Below are 22434 nucleotides of genomic sequence, written 5' to 3'. Positions count from 1 at the left end.
ACACACAATGTGACACACAAAGGGATAACCTATACAACACACGCATAACGCAACACAATGTGGATTTAAGAAAGCATATCTAATAACAATTTAAGCTTTTTTATTTTCATACACACTAGCTGATTCAAAGACTTTGTAGAAGCAAATGCGTGTCTGTGAACTGAAATGCCTGTTGCACTAAAGTCTGCTGTCTTTACCTACTGACTTTAATTATTAGTGTAAGTATACAAGTGCCATGCCGTTAATACTGTATTTAAAATGAAACCAAAAAGAATTATGACACAGGACTGGTTCTATTAGAAAACAGCAAAAGGATTACAAAAAATATTGTGTTTTTGCATTGAATTCAGATTTCTAGCAACAGTGCAATTTCAATCAATCCTGATTTAATTGAAAAATAATTCTGGCAAAATATTCTGATGACAAATATTACACAATAGCTCTTTCTTGACATTTACAGTCATCATAAAAAATAAGGCAAACAAATACAGAATTCAAAGTGGTATAATTACAGACAGAAGTCAAATAAAATGTTGTATAATTACACAGTACTGTAGGTACATTTTATTATTCTAACCAAAAACATTCATTATTTGGCCTACTTGAGCTCTTTTAGTGTTGAATGTTGAGTATAGTCTCCTTTGAGACATTTCCTGATTTAAAGACGGTGTAGTCATACAAAGGAAATGCCTGTTTTTGTAATTACCCCTCTATCATGAAAGAATGCCTAAAACTGCGACATTTATTGGCAAAATCTGCAAGATTTAACCAATATATTCCTAAAATATTGTTTTCTTCGGGAAAACAAATAACCATGAAAATACAGCATATTTATTTCAAACACTTCACACAGAGGAAAACTACACAAAGCCAAGTTCTCAGAACATCTACTGAGCATAAATACCAATTCATACACATACACAAGACAACTAATAAACCAATAAAATCAATTAAAAACATTGTCTTGGTGTAGTAGTGGTTCACTTCCGGAATGTGTTCCAAACATGACAGAAATGTAGAAAACACATAAAGGCGAGCATGTAAATATTAAGAAACACAAGGTTATGATAAAGTGAAAATGTTCCATTTACACCTGAAAATTAAAAAGGTACAACATGCAAGATGTAACAGTTTTGCATGGCTGTTCCACTTATTGCAGTTTGAGCCTACGGAGTGCAGACAACCCCAACCCTCCCAGCCTCTGTAGGTATGGAAAGTGAATTGAGTTGCATTTGCGACAAACAGAAAACCACTGTGCAGCGTTTCTTAATCTGTCAGGAAATCATTAAATCAGTCAAATCAAAGAGTTATATGCTGAGCTGCCTACGAAAGCATATTTTTGTTGGTTTTGACAAGAACTCTTTCAAGATTGTGATACCAATGACATCAGCAGCGCAAACAGTGCACAACTGAGCATTACAGCTCCTCGTAGTCGCCCTCCTCTCTTGGTACTGAGCCTTCTTTACCAGCCAGAAAAGCTTCAAGATCATCCGTTTTCTTGCTCCGTGATTTTCTCTTTTTTTTCTCCTTGTCATCTCCAGTTCCTCCTGCCTCATCTCTTTCCTTTTTCTTGTGTTTATCCTTCTTCTTGCTGCTTTTTTCCTCATCCTGAAATAAAATGTGAACCTAGTTATAAAACAGGACACCATAAAGGCCCTGATATACTTCATATGAAATCGAAGAACGAATGGTCGTTATGTCATTTTGAACAAAATCTGGCCAAAAAGAAGGTGTTTTTGAGTTTGTTTCGCCGGGGAGAACTTGTAGGAAAACTTCTTCTGGCTGCTAAATACCTTCTTACTGCCACTGGTCCACGTCATTAGTAGGTGTGACCTGAAGCTCTACCTACTTTAAGGTCGACAGCTAATGCTGTTTACATTGTTCAGTCAGTCAAGATGAACACACCGGTGTGCAGAGTTATTAGCAAGCTGGTGCAAATATACCTTCATCTGTAGAGACATTTTCCAAGACCACGTCATATGATTTTTTTGTTTTAATTAGTCTACAAAAGGAATAAAATGGACTCAAATACTCTCAAGTGCCCATTCACTCATGTGCCACCTGCAGCGAAAGCCATTCACACATCAGCCCATAGTAAGATATCTTATAATCATTCTTTTGTCTGTATTTTGAATATTAACACTCTTTTATACACCCATCTTTGCAGTAGTATCAGTGTCATCAAAAATAACAAAATAACAGAGTGTAATCGGCGCATATTATGGCCACATATAGCATGTTTGTGCATTAGCGTCATGAATTCAGAATGTAAACAAGACAAATTGAACATTCTCTACTGCATATACTGTATATTACTCTAAATCATCATTGTGTGGTTAAAATAGCTTATTTCACTGACCTCATGTGAATTCTACTCACAGAATGAGGCATAAAGTCATTGATAACACATTATAATGCCACATTAGTGAAGGTTTTACATGTAGTCTAGTGCATCCTCATATTTAAATGTACTTCTAAACATCTCCCACAGCAGTGTGGCCAGTGTCTGTATGTTCACAAACAGTATAACGTTGCTCGGCTGTTTCAAACTTCTTTTTACTTCTGAATGAAGAAGAACATCTTTGGAAGTATATCGGGGCCTTAATTGTTTTTACTAATGATAATAACTGAAAATTATTCACCTCTTTAGTCTTCTTTTTCTTTTTCTTCTTTTCCTTGGAATGCTTGCTTTCTTTTTCTGTTAGAAGATATATAGACAATAAATACATTTAAAAATGTGTTTTCACATTTTCTGCATAAAAAACACTAAGCCTAATGTTGTACAAAATTAGTGACTTAAGTGACTTGCCATCTTGCTCGTCGCTGCTGTCTTTGCTTTTAATTGACTTTTCCTCGATGCCTAAGCCAAAGTGGTCACCATCATTCTTGCTTTTGAAGGAAAGTACCGTAGGTTTCAAGGGCTCAGGTATCTTCACTGTGGTGATGTCATCATCTGACAGATCAGGAAGGTCATATCTGACTGGAAAAGAGTCCTTGGGCACACAAAATTAACATTGTATTACAATGAATAACTAAACAATATCATCTGATTATCAATTTTGTTTTAGTCTAATATGGACTATAATGCTCAAAATCATCATCTTCACTTTAGTCATAATACCCTGTGCACTTTCTTAATGACCTCCTCCTTGCTCTCAAACTCAGGGTCGTCCATGACAAATGACAGCATCTGTTTGGCCACAGGGACGTCAGGGTCTGTGTCAGAGGATTCAGCTTCAGCTGATCCCTCTTTCTTTTTTCCAAGATGTGCTTGGGGCTCTGCCAGTCCTTCTGACTGCGATGCTGGTTGCAATGGTTGAGCAGCGTGTATTGGAGTGGGGGTAAGCATTGAAGTTTCTAAGTTTTTACTGCTGATACTTTCTTGGGCCTGGATCAAGGGTTCTGTGTTTTTGGGTTTTGGTTTGTCTTCCAGTGATAATGAATCCACAGTTGCCCTGGATGACCAACAAATATTATTACTACCATGAAATCCAGACTTTGATTTAGATACCTGTTAGTTAACTGCTAGCTAGCTAGCTGCCCACAGCAAAGTGCAAGCAAAATCCAGCCATTTCTTAAAGATATGTAATTGTTTACTATGTTAAAACAGTTTTTTCTTATTCCAGCTTAATTTGCCGAGAAAAATAAGTAAGGTTAATTTGCCCAAAAGTGTAAACATGTGGCACTTTCAAAACATTGCTCTGTTTGTCTGAGACATTATGCCACTGGCTCAACCAGTGGCTTGAGTTTGGGGCAACACTATCTGTTTGTCTGACAGGAAAACTATCATTTTAAAACAATTCTATTATTGTAATTTTGTTTGGTGATGCTAGTGATGCAGAAATTACACACACAAGATGTTAACCCTTTAAGCTCCGAAGATGTTTTTAAAGATTTCCTGTTTCAATGGCATACCCAAAATTAAATGCTTATAACAACAAAAAAAAAAACAACAACAACTAAAAAACAAGGAGGGTCAAGTGTTTGGTATCATTGTAAAGAAAACTTTTCAACATTTTTAATGATATAGATTATGATACATTCAGAGACTCTCAGCCCAAGAAACTGCTGAAAAATAAAAAATAAATGGATCCCAAAATTTACTTTTTCTTATTTTTCTGATTTGTTATTATATATCTCTGGGTGTAAATAAGGTGGCTCCAAAATAACAAAAATTGTGTTGATTTGACAAAGCAATCAAAAGTTATAGCATTACAAATATAATTTATCATAGTGTCCAAAAACATCTCCAAGTGTCCAAAAGTCTCTCCAAACAATAACAAAAAAAACACATAATAACTGTACATAAGAACTAATTACTCATGCAAACACTACAATGACTAAAGGTTTGCATATCATGCAGACATGATTTTAGTAATGAGATTTCACAGAATGAGTAGCATTTGACTCGATGAGTCTGCATCATATGACACATGGCTCTTTGATGAGTTTAATGTTTTTACAGACTGCAATAATTTGTACAGTGCAAATCTCTTTATAAATGATCAAAACGGACTACCACCCCTGGAGTTCGTGAGCTCGAATCCCAGGGTGTGCTGAGTGACTCCAGCCAGGTCTCCTAAGCAACCAAATTGGCCCGGTTGCTAGGGAGGGTAAAGTCACATGGGGTAACCTCCACGTGGTCGCTATAATGTGGTTCGCTCTCGGTGGGGCACGTGGTGAGTTGTGCGTGGATGGCGCGGAGAATAGCGTGAAGCCTCCACACACGCTATGTCTCCGCGGTAACGCGCTCAACAAGCCATGTGATAAGATGCGCGAGTTAATGGACTCAGACACGGAGGCAACTGAGATTCTTCCTCCGCCACCTGGATTGAGGCGAGTCACTATGCCACCACAAGGATTTAGAGCGCATTGGGAATTGGGCATTCCAACTTGGGGAGAAAAAAATAAATAAATAAATAAAATAAAATAATAAATGATCAAAACGGAACACTTCTGATTTGTCTACAAATTTCAAAGCACGTGTTCAGTTTTGGTCATAATGCCTGCATGCACTGGAAAATAGAGCTTCTAAGCTTTCAAACGATACCTATTTTGTGTTGGTTAAGACTGTAGTTATCTTTATGTATTTTGTTTGGGGGGGGGGGGGGGGATTTTTCCCCTTTTTCTCCCAATTTGGAATGCCCAATGACCCAATGTGCTCGTGGTCGTGTAGTGATTCACCTCAGTCCGGATGGCGGAGGACGTATCCCAGTTGCCTCCGCGTCTGAGACCGTCAACCCGCGCATCTTATCACAAGGCTTGTTGAGCGCGTTGCCACGGAGACATAGCGTGTGTGGAGGCTTCACGCCATCCACCGCGGCAACCACGCTCAACTAACCACGCGCCCCATCGAGAACGAACCACATTATAGTGAACACGAGGAGTTTACCCCATGTGACTCTACCCTCCCTAGCAACTGGGCCAATTTGCTTGCTTAGGAGACCTGGCTGGAGTCACTCAGCACGCCCTGGGATTCGAACTAGCGAACTCCAGGGGTGGTAGCCAGCGTATTTTACCACTGAGCTACCCAGGCCCCCAAGACTGTAGTTATTTCAAAATCTTAATTATCATGCATCAAGGGTAGGATCCCAATTAATGCTTACAGGTGTTTGTGAGGCTCAGGGTCCAGATCTTCATCCTGAGCTACCGCAAGGTTTGGACCCTCCTCATCACTGGAGAGAGTGATATCTAAGTCTTTACAGGGAACAGATGCTCTGGGTTCAATTTCTGCATCATCTGGGTCCAAATCATCCTGGAACACAGCGACCATGGGGTTCCCGTCTCTTCCTTCACCATCACTGAAATAAATATAAGTAAAGGGTATCTATGTAAATTTGACTAATTCCATCCATACTGAACATCAAATACAACGCCTCACAATTTCTTGACAACACAAAATGTATTTTCTAACAATGGCTTAACTAGTTTATCTGCAGAGTCAAAGGAATGAAATAGAAGACTTTTTAAGACTATTTAAGGCAAAGGGAAAGAACATTTAAACATCTTTTCACAATGAAACAAACAGTTTAAAACACATTAAATAATTAATTTGTAGATCAATACAAAAACACTGAAGCTGCATAGATTCTCTGGGCATGTTTACTATATAATATTGCACATTTACAGTATGTGTTTTTTTTATAAAATAATATAATAATATATTAAAACTCAAATTTCTTATGACATTATTATGAATGCATTACCTAATGTTAACATATACAACATTTACTGTCTATATATACTGGTATTTGTTGAAATTACAAACATATACCAATACAATTTTTAATACTAAAACATCCAAACATTTTACAACAATCTTAACTAATCTCAGAGGGGGCAACTATTCTTAATTCTTACCTCTAGTTTTATTCAGACAGAATGATTTTTAAGTATGCAACCTACACTGTGACCCTTCTATTAAGTCATTTGTTTCCCGGCAAGATGTGATGCAACCATGTGCTAAATTACATTTATATCGTTGTTCTTGGCAGATACCTTTAACAATTACTTTAACAGGTAGTTAAAGGGCAGTTCATTCAAAAATGAAATTTCTGTTATCATTACTTACCCTCACCCTCAAGCCTGTATGAATTTCTCTCTTGCGTGAAACAAAAAAGGAGTTGTTAAACAGAATGTTAGTCTCAGTCAACACTGATACTACATCTTTTTTTTATTCAATGAAAGTGAATCAAGACTGAAACTAACATTCTCCCTAGCATCTCCTTTTTTATACTGAAAAAATAAAGTCATACAAGTTTGCAACAGCACTGATCATGCCCCAGCAGCATGAAGGTGAGGAAGTGATGACAGATTTTTCATTTTTGGGTGAACTATCACTAGTACAAGTCAATACTCACCAGTTACATTAAATATGTCTGTTTACAAAATGTATTGCAAATGTTAACAGATGAAATCATAAAAGAGAACCTTGCTGCATAATCAGTTATGATGTATATTGAAAACAAATATACTATATATTAAAGATAAATAATAATATATTTTCCTATTATGTATATCAATATTTATATAATGAAATTATTATTGTTTATGTATATAATTATGTACTTATTAAAATTTACTGATTCACATGGCAGAGAAAATACCTGTATAAATCAGATGGAGCTCTAGAGAGATGGAGATGAGAGATGAACCCTGCAGCTGAGTAGTTCTGATAGCTTTACACAAAGCATTTTTTTGCTATTTCTGCCCTTCTTGTCAAAGGTGCTGTAATTTGAGGGAGCGACATGATGTGAAAGGCGGCAAAACTACACCATTCCAATCTTGCAAGCTTGCAAGTTGCAACGTTGACAGCTTTGTTGATTATAAACAGGAGCGATAGTTTTATCCCATCACACACTTACAAAGACATGGTATAACACCATTTGCATGTTGGATAAACAGGTTTATACATCTGTAACATCTTAAGTTCAGTAAATATGGGACAACAATGCGCTTCCTCGCCGTGCGAGCTCACACTAAACTCAAGCATTCAATGAAGTGCTGAATCCTGGTTGCACGAGAGAGAGAGAGAGATACAGTTTGAAACAAATGATTGATTACTGATTTGTTCATCTGTATGGATTGGTTTACCAATCCTCAGTTACATGGTAAATTGAATAAAATTGTGCAAATATTCCTGCATTATGAACGTGGAATTAAAATTGAATGATTAAAATTGTGCGCAAAACCCACATTCCCACGCAGAAATTCAGGCCCCTATTACCTAATGTTAACTGGTTTTAACCAGTCCCAACTCATTATTTTCGAGCCACTTGTTGTTAAACGTACATTTCCCGATTGTTTGGTATTTACTTATATGCAAATCACTTACCATGGCTATCACCAACAAAACATGTTTGCTGCTTTAAGCGTCTCCTATGTTCACACCCCAAAATGTAAGAACCCCCCCAGCCCGCAAACGATATTTAAGATTTCTTGTATTTGATATAAGATATTTAAGACATTTTATGGCCTTAAATATTAAAAAGTGAATTTAATACTGTGGCAGTGGGGGCGTGGTCAAGCATCTCTCTGGAGAGAGAGAAAGCGGTAAGGGCGCTTACACCTGAGCTAAATGATGTCTAACACCTGTCTCTAATTTCAGTGAGCATGGGGAGAGTGGCATAAATAGAGACACACCGCAGATAGAAGAGAGAGAGAGCCTGGGCACCACAGACCCGAATAAGAAACAAAGAGTGTTATTATTACAAATGATGAGAGTTTATTTTGTGAAGCGGTGTGCGATTGTAGATTAACTTAGTGCATAATGCAAAGACTGTGAGACTGTAATTGTGCTACAGACAGAGAAAATAAATCCTTACCTGAACCAGGAAAGCTGCTTCTTGCCTCCTCCTTACACTGGTGCCGAAACCCGGGAATTGAAGTTTGGGTCGAAGATGGATGTAAGTCGCCCCGTAGAGTCCTCCGAGTTGGCGGAGATCCTCCAAGCCCTCGCCAGCCTACATCAGAGCCACCAACAGACACTGCTTGAGCTCCGACAAGATCAAGATCGCCGGTTTGTCGAGCTCCTGCATGCTCAAGCCGAGGACCGGCAGGCGATCCGGAGCCTCCTCAGCCAGGAGGCGTCCTCAGCCGCGACCTCGGACACTCCCACGCCGTTACCCCCGCCAGCATTACAGAAAATGGGGCGGCGGACGACCCCGAGGCCTTCCTGGATTTGAGCGGACCACCGAGATCTGGGGCTGGCCGCTCGGCCAATGGGCGGCCCGACTGATCCCACTATTGTCCGGGGAAGCCCAGCTCGCGGCTCAACAACTGCCAGCGACGAGCCTCCTGGCCTACGGAGATTTAAAGAGAGCCATCTTGCAACGGGTTGGTCGCACTCCGGAGGAAAGTCGTCAACTCTTCCGGAGCTTGAAGTTGGAGAGCTCCGACCGCCCATTTGCCTTCGCCCAGCGGCTCCGTGACGCCTGCCGAAGATGGCTGCTAGCAGGGGACCGCGACGTCCATGGAATTATCGACCAGGTGGTACTGGAGCAATTCACACATCGACTGCCAAAAGGGACAGCGGAGTGGGTCCAGTGCCACCGCCCGGCGTCGTTGGAGGAAGCTGTCCGGCTTGCGGAGGACCACATGGCGGTGATCCTGAGGGCGGAAGAGCCCTCCTACATTTTCTCTCCTCCCTCTGTTTCTTCCCCCTCCCCTCTCTCCTCTCGTTCTGCTCTCTCTCCAGGTCCCGTTCCTGCCCCATGCAGACGAGGAGGACTTCAGCCCCTGAGACCAGTTCCCCTACTCCAATGCCCCGCCACTAATTATTCGGACGTCACCAGCCCGCTGACTGATCTCACTAAAAGGGAGCTCCAGATCCGGTCCAGTGGACGGAGCAGTGTCAGCGGGCGTTCACGCAAGTTAAAGCTGCACTTTGCGGGGGGCCGCTTTTACATTCACCTGACTTCTCTCTCCCTTTTGTTTTACAGACAGATGCTTCAGACAGGGGGCTCGGGGCCATGCTCTCGCAGGTGGTGGAGGGGGAGGAGCGCCCAGTGTTGTACATTAGCCGTAAGCTCTCCTTGAGGGAAACTAAGTACAGCACCGTAGAAAAGGAGTGTCTCGCCATCAAGTGGGCGGTCCTCACTCTCCGATACTACCTGTTGGGGCAGGCCTTCACCCTCTGTTTCGATCATGCCCCACTCCAGTGGCTCCACCGCATGAAAGATACCAATGCCCGGATCACCCGTTGGTACCTGGCTCTTCAGCCATTTAAGTTCAAGGTGGTCCACAGACCGGGGGCGCAGATGGCTGTCGCCGACTTCCTTTCCAGGAATGGGGGGGAGTGGTAGGCAGGCCGGATGCCGTCCCGGCCTGAGTCGGGCGGTGGGGATATGTGGCAGCGGGGGCGTGGTCAAGCATCTCTCCGGAGAGAGAGAAAGCGGTAAGGGGCTTACACCTGAGCTAAATGATGTCTAACACCTGTCTCTAATTTCAGTGAGCACAGGGAGAGCGGCATAAATAGAGACACACCGCAGATAGAAGAGAGAGAGAGCCTGGGCACCACAGACCCGAATAAGAAACAAAGAGTGTTATTATTACAAATGATGAGAGTTTATTTTGTGAAGCGGTGTGCGATTGTAGATTAACTTAGTGCATAACGCAAAGACTGTGAGATTGTAATTGTGCTACAGACACAGAAAATAAATCCTTACCTGAACCAGGAAAGCTGCTTCTCGCCTCCTCCTTACAAATACTTTTAAGATTTTTTAAGGACCCTGTTATCGGTTAGCGAGTACCCTGTTATCACATAATTAAAGTTTCTAAACTTCTACCAAAGACCTTTTTTTTAAAGCTTATCCTTGGTGTACCTGTCACTATCTGCAATGCCTGAAGCAGAGGGCTGGGTATTCATAGTGGATCTTGTGTTAGAAGGGAGATCGTCGTCCAGGAAGATTTTGTCCAGTCCCTCATCTGGCACAAAATCATCCACACTCTGAACTGTAGGAGGAGCCGCTAAAGATACCGGATCTGGCTCTGTAAGAATCAAAGAATTGAGAGATCACATGACCTGTGCCAAAAAAATCAATTTGCAATTACAATGAGTTCCATTGTTTAGCTATTTGCTGCCTTCAAGGAAAGGCAGTAATAAAGCAAATCTTTTGATATTTTATTAGGTATGTTTTCTTAAATAGCTACCGTTTGATATTCTAGTGCCTTTAAGTGGGGTGCAAGAGCTACTAAACCCTCTCCATACCTCAGGAATGCACAAAGTCTTGTGATTTTCTATTGATCCCCAACACATCCTTATGATGTGCACGAGTCCTAATCCTCTCCATTTTTTTTTAAGTCTTTGTATATCTAGCTTGAGGAAAGGTTTTAAAAAGGGTCTGTGTGTGTGTGTGTGTGTGTGTGTGTGTGTGTTAGTGAATGAATTCCTCTCAGCCTTAAAGTCACATTTGGAAGTCATAGCATTGGGGCAATCATTAAACAATAACCAATACAAAAGCTCAATGTTTTTGCTCAAAAAAAAAGCTCAAAAATATATTTACAATATAAAATGATATAATTAATTTGATATACTGTATAGCCAAACAGATCCTGGACCAGAACATAACATGTAATGCATATACTCTTAAATAAACAGCTCACATTCACCTGACAGACATGCCGCTACATGTTTCACAATCCACACTGTACTAAAACTCACCCTGAGTGACTGCTGAAGGTTCCTGGGCTGGAGCTGAGCCGAAGAGCCTGGAGATGAAGCTGCGTTTCTGGGGTTGAGGAGAAGAGGCGGAGGCCTGGGCTGGAGGAGAGACCGCAGGGTCGGGGTGAGCAGGGGAAAGGGAGGGAGAGTTATCAGGCGCTTGAGCTGAGGAGAGAGGGGGAGGAGGAGGCGACGGAGAGGGGGATGGAGACTTCAGGTTCTGGGAGGGGATGGGAGGCTGCTGGGGGCTACAGGGGCTAGAGCTGCTGGTGGAGCATCCACTCTGAGGGACTACGGGAGATTGCGAGCCAGATGATGGGCTCTGTCCATTAGCGGGGCCAGGAGAATTGTAGCCTTTATTACGAGGGTCGTTCATTTCCAGGAAACTGCAAGTTATAACAAACACCTAATGTATTACAATAGCTAGTCAGTCGGCACTCATTGCAGTTCACAAACTCAAAGTGGGTAAGCGATAGGGCTGGACTACAAAGCAAATTTTTTTGATGATATTAGACATTTATCTTGATATTTATGTATTTTATCTAAGGAACCATCACTTCAACAAAATAGCCATTGGTGTAAAGTAGATTTAAAATGTTTCATGCAAGTAAATTACAGTCAAAATCTAGTTAAAAATAATCAACGGATGTTTGCCAAATTGTTGTTTTTTTTTATTAAATGAGTGCAACATTTAATTATCTGCATGTGTATGCACCAATTACATAGTAATAAGCAGCAATATACAGCTTATTTTTTTACTAAATGTAGGGTCGCAAAACCAGTCTAATTACAATAACCCTCACAATATATACAATGCCGCTTTATTTTATATCACCCGCAAAATCATAACAACTATATAGAGGATATCAAGCCCAGCCCTAGTGAGCGCTGTATAATATTGTTAGATCGTCAGTGCAGATGTTGCCATCATTTAAGACATGTCTACAACAACGGCAACATAAATAATGTAGCTATTGTAAAGGCATCTACATTATTTGCATGTGTATTTGAATGTATTGTCGCTGTTATTTGAATCTGAATAATTTTCCTACAAAGCATATGAGACTGAACTGCAGTTTGTGAGTTGTAAGTTCTTACATATCATAGTTCTGATCCTCTGTCTCCTGCTGAACAGTTAGCTCCTCTAGTGTGGCATCGATGTCCAACTGATTGGTTTCTAGCTGCCGTAACAGGGTCTCTCTCTGTAGAGGTTATCATTAGCACATAAAATGAATGACAACTGGTCCCATCACTACCATTTCTTTCAAAGCTATAATAACTATAGTACTGGGAACAATAACTAGCTTAAGAAACAGTGTTACAGGCAAACATGCAGAGAAAGATTTATGTAAATACTGATCTCATTTCTGCTTGGCACATGACACAGCTCAAACACAATAAACAAATCCTACTTACTACTTTGGGGACCTGGTTGATTTTTCATTTGCTTAAACCTCATCAAAAATTATGCAAATCATTTTAGTAAGAGTTAAGTTGTAAGACTAGAGCACTAGAACCTACTCACCTGAAGTTGCAAGAATGGAATGTTGAAAAATCGGTGCAAATATTTCAAACCAAAACCGTTCTTCATGGAAGATTCTGCATAATGGATGTAAGAGGAGCCAAGATGTCTACAAAATTATGGAGATTTCAAACATTAATGAAATGGCACACAGAAGAGTAAGAGATTGTAAAGTCAAGATGAAATCAAATCTGAACTTATTTACTACACTGCCTGCCCCCCCAAAAAAATAAAGTCGCCGTTTGGATTTAAATAAGCAGATACTTAAGAGCCTATGATTGGATCAGTATTGTAGTGATTAATATGTTTCAGCTGGAAACAATTATTTTAACCCTAACTTATGCAGTGTGTAGCTTCTCATTTCTTAAACAACCATGTCGGAAGACGTATCCCGTGGTCGTGGTTGTGATGTTGCATAAGTTTGTCAAAACATTGCCACGATTAATGCGTGCCATAATCAAAGCTAAAGGCGGTCCAATGAAATATTAGAGTATGCAACTATTTTTTGGCCAGGCAGTGTATCTTAACCTTAAAGACCCTGTGAAATCAAAATGTAAGTTATGTTGGTTTTAGTCCATCTATTAGTTTTATATTAGGTACTTTATATTAGGTCATCTATATGTCTTCTAAACGTTGACAAAATTTGTTTTCAGAAGACATTAGCATTATAAATCTGCAGTCTCTTTCTTTCGGCTAAAAAGACTCAGAGGTTGAGAAACGTTTTCCAATCAAATGCTTTCTAGAACATGAACCCACCCTTCCCCTACAACTGTTCAGCACATCTGGCTGTGTTCTAACTGCCGCTGATCATGCCTTCGCAGGGCCTTCGAAGGGAGGACAATACATGCTGTAGGGTCCTTCCAAAAAGAATTTCCAATAAGGATCTCTTAAAAAGTGAGTTCTGACTGACCGTTATCACCTATCAGCCATCTGAAGCTCTCACAGTGGAGGGTAACTGTCTTCAAAGGGCTTGAGTTGAGGGGGGATGTGAGGGGATGGCATCCCCCTTGTTGCAAGAAATACCAAAAAGCAGACCCCTTGTAAAACCACCATCCCACCTTACCATCCTTCTTAGATTGTGTCATGTATTACTTAGAACTAATCATGAAAGTAAAATATTTAATTTTCTACATTTGATAAATAACAGACTTTAAATAAGGGCGATTTGCCAGACAGAATTAGATTGACATGTTTAAGGTTGCCAGATGTCTATAGGTGAAATCCCCCAGTCAGATCTTGACATTTGTACAGTTTGGATATATTCTGCCAGGATGGCGCTTTAGTCACACAATCTGGCAACCATGAGCACACAAGCTCTCTCTCCACTGCGAAAAGACGGTGGTTTTCTCAAAACACTGGCAGGTATGTCGGAGTTCAGCGATGGGTTGATTTATCCTTCGTAGTGTTTACAAGAAAGTTACACCACTGAAGGTACAGCGAGTTTTCAAAAGTTTCACGCACTTTCAAAAATGGCCAAGAGAACCGTTCAAGGACATCTTTTGTATTTCTTAAAAAAAAAAAAAAGAGAACATGATCATAATGTATATTCTTTTCACAAGATTCATCATAAAATACAAAAACAGAGGGTAACAGGTACATATTATGGCCATGTGTTTTAAGGGTCAATGAAGTGACGCTCATTTTTGTCCAGATCTATTAAATTCAAAATACTTAAAAAATGCAATTCACACAAACCATTTACTTGAATACACCTTTTCTATGATGAGCATATTTTCAAGTCATATTGACATTTTTCTGGGGCTTAAAGTAAAATAAATAAATAAATCTGATATTTATTTTGACATTTTTATGAAAAAGCACATTTTGTTCAAGTCATGTGGTGTAACCTTGAGAAAACTTCATATTTTTGACACAAAAATTCATAATATTTATATATATAAAAAATGTACTTGAAAAATGTATTTAAAAACTTTTTGTAAATTAATGATGAAGTTGTTTATTTCTCATGTATTCAAGGTGCAAAGAAAGTGTAATTATACTTTTTACTTTGTGGTTACACCACGTGACAATTTTAAAGTTTTAAATATTTTGGTAGAAAATGCTATCAAGGTTTTTCAAAAATGTATGAAACCAAATTAGAAACAAAGATTACATATCTGAGAACTTGACACAAGTGTTTTGAGCTAGACATTTTTTTTTTTTTTTTTTTTTTTTTACAAATCGACCACTGGGGATGATCACTTCTGAATAGGACGCACCAACGCGGGAACGGGACCTGAAGAAATTTGCTGGAGTTTTTATTTTTTGGTGCAGCCGAAGGTTTCTTGGGATGTACAGCTTGAGTAAGTGTTCTTTATTCTTAATACTTTGTGTATTATGATTCAAAATATGGATATACTGTATTATCTTTTACTCTCGTTTCTCTTTTATCTGCATTGGACTTGCACAATGGCTCCAGACTTGTCATAATCAAAGACCACAATGTGCTGTGTGCGGTTGTGGGATGGTAATGGCTTAATGTTGTCAGATCATCATTCGGTTCTCAAGTTTTCAGAAAACCTGGCCGGTATTGAGATCGCTTCTCAAGTGTCCCCAGTAAGCAGCTCTGACATGAGCAGGTTAGTAGAAACCAAAGCCTACTGGCTATTTTCCACAAAAAAAAACAACAACAAAAAACAAGTTGTTTGAAATGTCATTCAACATGTCCTACCTCATCTTCCTATTTCATTTGGAAACATCAAAATTCTCAAAACACCACCGAATTGCACACGTCAAGGGTTCTCCACAAAGACTTTAAAACTTATTCCTGGTCTTACATACAGTTTCATCTAAACATGTTATTCCAAATTAAAAAACTTTGCAATCTTTCAGTAAAATTGTATAACTTCATCCACCTCTGGAATGACTTTACCAATGCCCACTTATTACAATACAATCAGTTTGTGTTGGATAAAATTCATGCACTACCACTTGCTGAATATCCTGTTTTACAATGTCACAGTACGGAAGTAAAATGGGTTTCGAATGCCATTTCATGTTGATTTTAAACAACTCATTGGTGAACATCTTCCATGATATTCAAGATGACCAACCTTGCACTAGACGTCAACTCACCTCAATGTATCAAACACAAATGATTTGCAGAGAACTGATTATGATTTCCAAGCTTTAATGATCTAACCTGTTAAGGCCAGCAATGAAGTCACGGATGTCATCAGGTAAAATGACTCTGTGCTCCCCCATGTCCCGATAATTACCAAGCACACAAACTGGCACATGAGTGGGTACCTTAGGCAGCTCCCGTATAATGTAATTATAAGTCCTACAGGTGCATAAAACACATACATTTTGTGAAACAAGTTACTATCAGTGAGTTCATTCTGCATAATAGTGAAAAGCAAGCATGCTATGTGATACTTATATGTACAGACAAATAAATGGCTTTTTTTTCATCTCTTTTAAAAAAAAAACACTTAATTATTATTGGTTTTATCTAAACCCAAAAATATATTTAAAAAAAGAAGATTCGTAAAAAGATGAATTCAGTGTGTTAAATAGCCTAAATAGTGTAGTCTAAATAATACAGCTGAAAATTGTCAGTCACTGGAGATATGTAAAGGCAGATTGTCTTTATTCACCTACCACTGCTTGGTGATGTCAAACATCATGATCACACCATTGCAGTTCTTATACACATCCAAAAACTCAGCATCCAAGGCCAATTCACCTTCCGTCTGCTGATGGCACAAAACATTTCAAGTTAAACAGTCGACTTCTCTATTATAATAAAAAAAAAAAAAAAAAAAAAAAAACAACCAATATATTTGTACAATACTTGCATTGACAGAATATTACTTGAGATTAATTTACCTCTGGAGGTTCATTCTCCAACTTTAATGTATCACTTCTCTTTTTACCCTTGCCTATAATGTCATAACAAGGATATTTTAAGTATAGACCAAAAAGAAGCATAAAATTGGAATTCATTGAAAACAACTAGACAAACTTGATGTCAGTAACAGCTTTCTAGTGCATCAAAAACTACTTAGAGAGCAAACTCTTGTGGCAATATCCTCTCTCACAGGAACTGACATTAGTGGCATTAACAAGACTTGGTGTTCTGTGGTATCACAATAACACAATATATTGCATGTCATAACCTGCTAACATAACACACAGAGCATTACACCAAGCACAGGTGAGTCACAGCCTATTGTCTACAACCACGGAGTTTCTCACCTACACCTTCAGGAAGAGGGATTTTTTGGCCTGGTTGGACAGTAGGTAAGAAAAATATCATTAATAAAAATGACTGGGGAACAATGGGGGCTGGGTGAAATGGCTTTATGTATGACCATTAAGTGAGATGGAGGATGTGAATGCAAAAAAATGACATGCAGTAAACATTTTCTAAATTTACAAAGGCATAAAACAAACAAAAGCAGGCAGATAAGACAAATATAATAGCAATGGGCCTCATTCATGAAACTTTCGTAAATATATGAGTAGATTCGGAGTAATTTCAGGGGCGGAGCCAGGAGTTTTTCATAGGGGTGGCCTGGCAGGGGCCAGCGATCAGTCTGTAGTGGCACAGAAATTTCAGGCAGCATTTCCATAGCATCAGGGGCGGTGCGGGGGGGGGGGGGGGGTGATACAGTGACACTCGGGACAGAGAGGTGCGGCGACCTTTGTGTGCGCACATATTAAGACTCCTGTGTGTTGCGGTTGTACAGAGACAGTTCCACCTCTAAAAACTAAATTGTGCCCAAGACAAAAAATGACCAAAGCGGCAGTTGCGAGTGGGGTGTCCAGGCTTCGGTCCATGGTGGCCACGGCCACCCCTGGCCACCCACTAGCTCCGCCACTGAGTAATTTGCGCATAAAATGGACCTTCCTGAAAACTTTCCGTCACATTCACAAATGTTTCGTACTCCCCAGATTTGTTAGTTAAACATGTGTGTTCCAAACATTCATAAATAGGGGTGTGTGCACATTCATTCACAATTATCATAATCCACGCCCATGAAAACTCCATATAAGGAAGGCACCAGACTCGCTAATAAATGCTGTTAACATCTATATGGAACAATAATGAAATCGTTTTTATGAATGAAGTGCATTCACATCATAAATTTTGATTTAGCAAGCACAATAGCATCTCAGAGAAAGTGAGGACTTACTGTCATCGCATGTTTTTGCTGTCATCGGAGGCTCTTTTGTGAATGAAACAGTTCAAGAAGTCAATAAAAATGGTTTGACATGAGTGTAAAATATCTTCAGTTCATGCCGGGAGAGGGATGTCCAACATTATTAACCTTCTCTGGTTCTGTTCGCAGCGCATCACCAACATAGTTCGTGAAACTTCTCGGGTAAATCATAATGGTAACAGTGATATACAGTGATATGCAACTGGAAGAATCTTCAGAGAAATTAACAGAATTCCTGAAGAACATCTTTGAGCGAAACGCTGTGAGATATTACAGATTACAATATTGCAGACATTTGGGCCTATTCTATTTTTTCCCTGTTGTATTGTGTTTGCACCTGACCGGGATGTGTTTATTTATGGGTTTAACAGCATTAGCATTGACTATACGTTATCAACTGAATGCGATTTATCGATGCCTACACTAAATTATGAAAACTAAATTATTGAGCTCATATCAAATAAAAAAAACAATCCAACCAATAACGATAGAGGTCATTCATTTTTTCTAGAAAATCAAACGCAAACTGCGTCTTTCCATGAACCTTTCACCACGTGTAAAGCACTTCTGCAGGAAGAACAATAAACAGAGTTGGGAAAAAAATTATATTTTGAAAAAATTAATTCAAGCTGTAAAGAAACATTTCTATATGGTTTAAAAAGAAAACAAAGCTTTTTCTTGTACTAATTTACGTTATTTATTAAGCTTAATTTCACTCATTTAATTATTAGTTCATTTTTTCATTACTTCTCTTCTATAAAAACATATTCATGACAGTTTGCCTGAAAGAAAACAACACATTCAGATGTCTTACGCACGATTTACACATGGTAGGCAGCACGTGCAAATTTTGTTCATACCAACTAACGTTTTGAAAATACGAAAACTTTCATGAATCCAAGAATTTACATCAGAACGGCTTTACGAATGATTTACACAAAAATTAGTTCTGCTCGTGTTTCATAAATGAAGCCCATTGTCTACAAAGTTTCCCTTTATTTAATGTAGATGCTAAGAGATGGACTAGAAAAAGGTGGAAACTCACCTTTATCCACCACGTCCCATACCTCCACCTTCACCACATCATCAGTAGCTGAGGAGAAACGAGAAATGAGTGCAGTTCTGGAAAACTGAGGTCACTCTTCCTTTGCATTGACCAGGGTAAATCTAGTTTGCAGTGATTATCATATTATAGTTATGTTTAGCCCCAAAATATCAACAATAAATCATGATAGCCAGTATCAATGCACAATATAGACACATCCTCTGCCGTTCAGAACCCAACACTCCCTCCCTTGTCCATCCAGACTATTTTTTGAAGTTAAGCAGGTTCATGTTACATATCCATGCCTATTTAGTACTCAGCAATTTGGTCTGCACTGATAAACAGAGTTATACCATAACATAACAGATGTCTTACAATTTCAGTAGCAAAAACAGCCTTTTTAATTGTAATGTAAACTAAGCATGGACTGTTCTTTGTGCAATAAGCTTGACCAACATTATAAGTACACTTTAGGAAAAAAATATAATACCACAAAAGTGTAGAATATGGATCCTTTAAAGTAAAACATTCCAGGTTCAATACAAGTTGACAGCATTTGTTAATGTTAATTACCACAAAATATTATTTCGACTTGTCCATCCTGTTCTTTAAAAGCAAAACAAAATCTGGGTTACAGTAAAACACTCACAGTGGATGTGAAAGGGGCCTAAACAAGCAAGACATAAACAATATGTGTGTTAACATGATTTTATTGTTCTAAAAGTGCTTACCTTTTCAGTGTAAATTTAAATACAATTTTACAACTTCATTGCAATTATGAAGTAATGCTGTAAACCCTAAGACGACCGTAACAACTACAATTTCAACAACTTTACAGCTCAAATAATACATGAGTTTTAACAGAAGAATTAATGTAAGTGCTTTTCATAAAATTATCTCATTTCTCCCTTTAAACCCTCCAAAGATTGTCCCCATTCACTTCCATTGTAAGTGCCTCACTGTAACCTCGATTTTTGCTTTTTTCTTAAGGAGGGATGAATCGAAATGATATTTTGTGGTAATCAACATTATGCCACAAATGCTGTCGATTGAGCTCAACTTGTATAACACACAGAATATTCCTTTAAAAAGAACAGGGAAAAGAGAGTGCTCCTGGCCATGAACGTAGAGGCACTTTGTTTTTCCAAGTAACAAGTTGGATACAAGTACAGCTATGCCAACTATCTAAAGCAGGAGGCCACACCATAAATTACAGTTAAAAGGTTACATCATGTGATTTTGATCAAAGATGGATGTACATAACTAACAAAAACAAACTCTAGAAATCCCTAACTGCTCTAGGCCTCTAATGTTCCAACCGACGCTATACAAAGCTATCATCTACTTTTCTAATCTAATTATCCATTATCTAAACTGGTTTAGCTCATAGACTGCATATTTACCTCAATGTAAACCTATTTTCACATAATAAAGAAGAACAGATGGAAAGAATATTCTTTAGATAAAAAGTGAATTGCTTTCAAAAAAAGTAACTTTCTAAGAGCAAAAAGATTCTAGACAGTCAAAATGACAACAGGCTTGGTTTGCATAAGAAAACACTCTTACTTTTGTAATTCCAGTGGATACTAGTGGCCTGGATCTCCTGAGTGGGAATATACTCTTTCTGGAACTTCTTACCCTGAAGCCGATGCCACAGAGTGCTCTTTCCAGTGTTTCTATCTCCCCGAATGACTATCTTCACTGTAGTGCAGAAAGACCACGCATAACATGTTAGAGCATGAGATATCAACCTTATCTCATGTACACATCTGCCAGGGGCACCAGTAACACTGTGACATGAACTTGATTTGTTGTGGCATGCAATTCGTTAAGATTTATTTTTCAGCAGTCTCATTCCAATTCCAATCCATGCATGTTCTCCTTAGCATGTGAGGTACAGAAGAGTGAAATGTAAACATTGGCAATAACAACAGGAAATATTTAAGGGACAGCATCAAACTGAATTATACTGACATGCTTGTACAATATGCAAAACTCATTATTTATACATGTTCTCTAAAGGTTTTAACTTGGCAAGCCTTTGATCAGTGGCTGTGCGACTTACTGTTGTACTGAACCCCTTTAGCAAACCTTCTCTGCAGACTCTGGTTCATGGACTGCAGACCAGCTGGGATGTTCTTGTCCTTTACCTGAGCAGTCGGCTCGGAGCCAACCAGCTTCTTCAGAGCAGAGAACATCTTGACCAAACTTTGTCTCTAGAAATGTATTACAAATATAAAATATTCTTGTCTCCAACTGGCCTCTATGATGTACCCAGTTAGTCTGTCTGAAGGCGGACAGTTTTCTTGAGATGCTGATCAAGCATTTCTACATTTTTGGTGAGTGAGTCCTGCTATGGCATTGCATAACGCGTAAAAATGTTCTGGATTTATTCAGATCTTCATCTTTGGATCCTTTGCCAGCCACAGAATGACACAGTTATTGCAGTCAAGCATCACAAAGATCCTCTAGTCTAGAACTTGATCAGCTTCTACTACCACTGGACACAGAAAAAAACAACAACAGTTAGCTGAAATGAATCAGATTGCAATTTGTATACAGCTGAAGCTTAAATGTTGTTTTGATGGCTTAAAATAAAGACATCTGAAATGTGACAGCTCAATCATAGTACGAGAAATGTCGCAAGGCATTGCAGTAATTTGCAGGGATGACTGACTGAGGCTGTTTCAAAACCTAGTGAGATGCCTAGCTAGACAGCATTTTAGACATAAGTAATCTACTAACTAATGCAAGATTTTTAAAACACAACCTGAGACTGCGATTTCTACCATACAAGGAATTACCATTGTGTTTATACAGTGTCCTGTGAAAACACTGTATGCAACTGCAGTTTGGCATCAAATAATCAATCTGTTTTTAAAAGCTTAAACGCACACATGTCGATTGCTGAGAAGTCAGATATTTGACAGCTGCCAACAGATACTAGCTTGCTAACGCGGAACTGACAAACTGATAAATGTATCATGTTTGTGTCGTTTTTGTACTTACTTGGTATTAAAGCCTATACTAGACCAGCTGAATGATTAGATCCAGCGCTCCACATCTAGTATTTCTGCCTCACTGTGAAGTGTCAGTTCATACTAAAGCCTTTGCGGCGGCTGTTCAGCTTGTGAATCATGAAACCGTGGCAATGAATATATACCTTTTTCACACTCCGGATTTTTAAACGCGGAAGTAAACGATTGCAGGTAAACTTTGACAGCGGTGAATGGGAGAGAATGGGAGATCAAAGCAAATATTATTTTTACTTACCCATTTGCTCCAAGAACATAAGAAAAAACCCATTACATTTGAATGACTTTCCAGAAGAGGAAAGAAATAGAGAGCGGTGGATTAAGACAGTAAAATGGGAGAAGATGCCAAATTTACTGTCACTCTCTCAGCAGCTATAATAAAAAAAAAACTCGCAGCTGTGGTAATTAATTTTTTTTAAACTAATTAAAGGGTAATATAACACAAAGCATAATGTTATAAATTTACACTCAATATTTAAAAAAAAAAAATATATATAATCTAA

At 38.9% G+C, this 22434-nt stretch overlaps 1 protein-coding gene across 5 annotated transcripts; it reads right to left on the bottom strand.

The window, feature by feature from the left end:
- Positions 1–114: 114 nt before the first annotated feature.
- On the bottom strand, positions 115–22402 carry LOC127420296 (rab-like protein 6). Of its 5 annotated transcripts, none has more exons than XM_051662488.1 (17): positions 22170–22402; positions 20962–21396; positions 20463–20597; positions 18897–18944; positions 16884–16913; positions 16515–16567; positions 16287–16381; positions 15826–15966; positions 12687–12792; positions 12260–12363; positions 11162–11547; positions 10323–10488; positions 5607–5801; positions 3122–3455; positions 2810–2993; positions 2643–2698; positions 115–1608 (listed from the first exon to the last, which is right to left on the bottom strand). In XM_051662488.1, the coding sequence occupies exons 2-17, from the start codon at positions 21092–21094 to the stop codon at positions 1417–1419; spliced, it is 2358 nt and encodes a 785-aa protein (XP_051518448.1). In that variant the 5' UTR covers positions 21095–21396; positions 22170–22402; the 3' UTR covers positions 115–1416. The 5 variants fall into 5 exon arrangements, with proteins under 5 accessions (XP_051518448.1, XP_051518439.1, XP_051518454.1 ...); XM_051662479.1 differs by lacking the exon at positions 22170–22402 and adding an exon at positions 21906–22090; XM_051662494.1 differs by lacking the exon at positions 22170–22402 and adding an exon at positions 21906–22090 and having other exon boundaries at positions 16287–16378.
- Between the last annotated feature and the right edge of the window lie 32 nt (positions 22403–22434).

This window comes from Myxocyprinus asiaticus, chromosome 3, assembly GCF_019703515.2.
Source record: "Myxocyprinus asiaticus isolate MX2 ecotype Aquarium Trade chromosome 3, UBuf_Myxa_2, whole genome shotgun sequence".
NCBI lineage: Eukaryota > Metazoa > Chordata > Actinopteri > Cypriniformes > Catostomidae > Myxocyprinus > Myxocyprinus asiaticus.
Note: the sequence above shows the minus strand (reverse complement) of the source record. Positions and strands in the feature narration are given on the sequence as shown.

What these genes read in the sequence shown, in the direction of transcription:
- LOC127420296 (XM_051662488.1), bottom strand. Translation starts at nt 21,094, where the DNA reads ATGTTCTCTGCTCTGAAGAAGCTGGTTGGCTCCGAGCCGACTGCTCAG. An exon ending in TAAAGGGGTTCAGTACAACA is followed by an intron (nt 20,598 to 20,961) that starts GTAAGTCGCACA and finishes TCTGCACTACAG; the next exon opens with TGAAGATAGTCATTCGGGGA. An exon ending in TCATTAAGAAAGTGCACAGG is followed by an intron (nt 2,994 to 3,121) that starts GTATTATGACTA and finishes TGTGTGCCCAAG; the next exon opens with GACTCTTTTCCAGTCAGATA.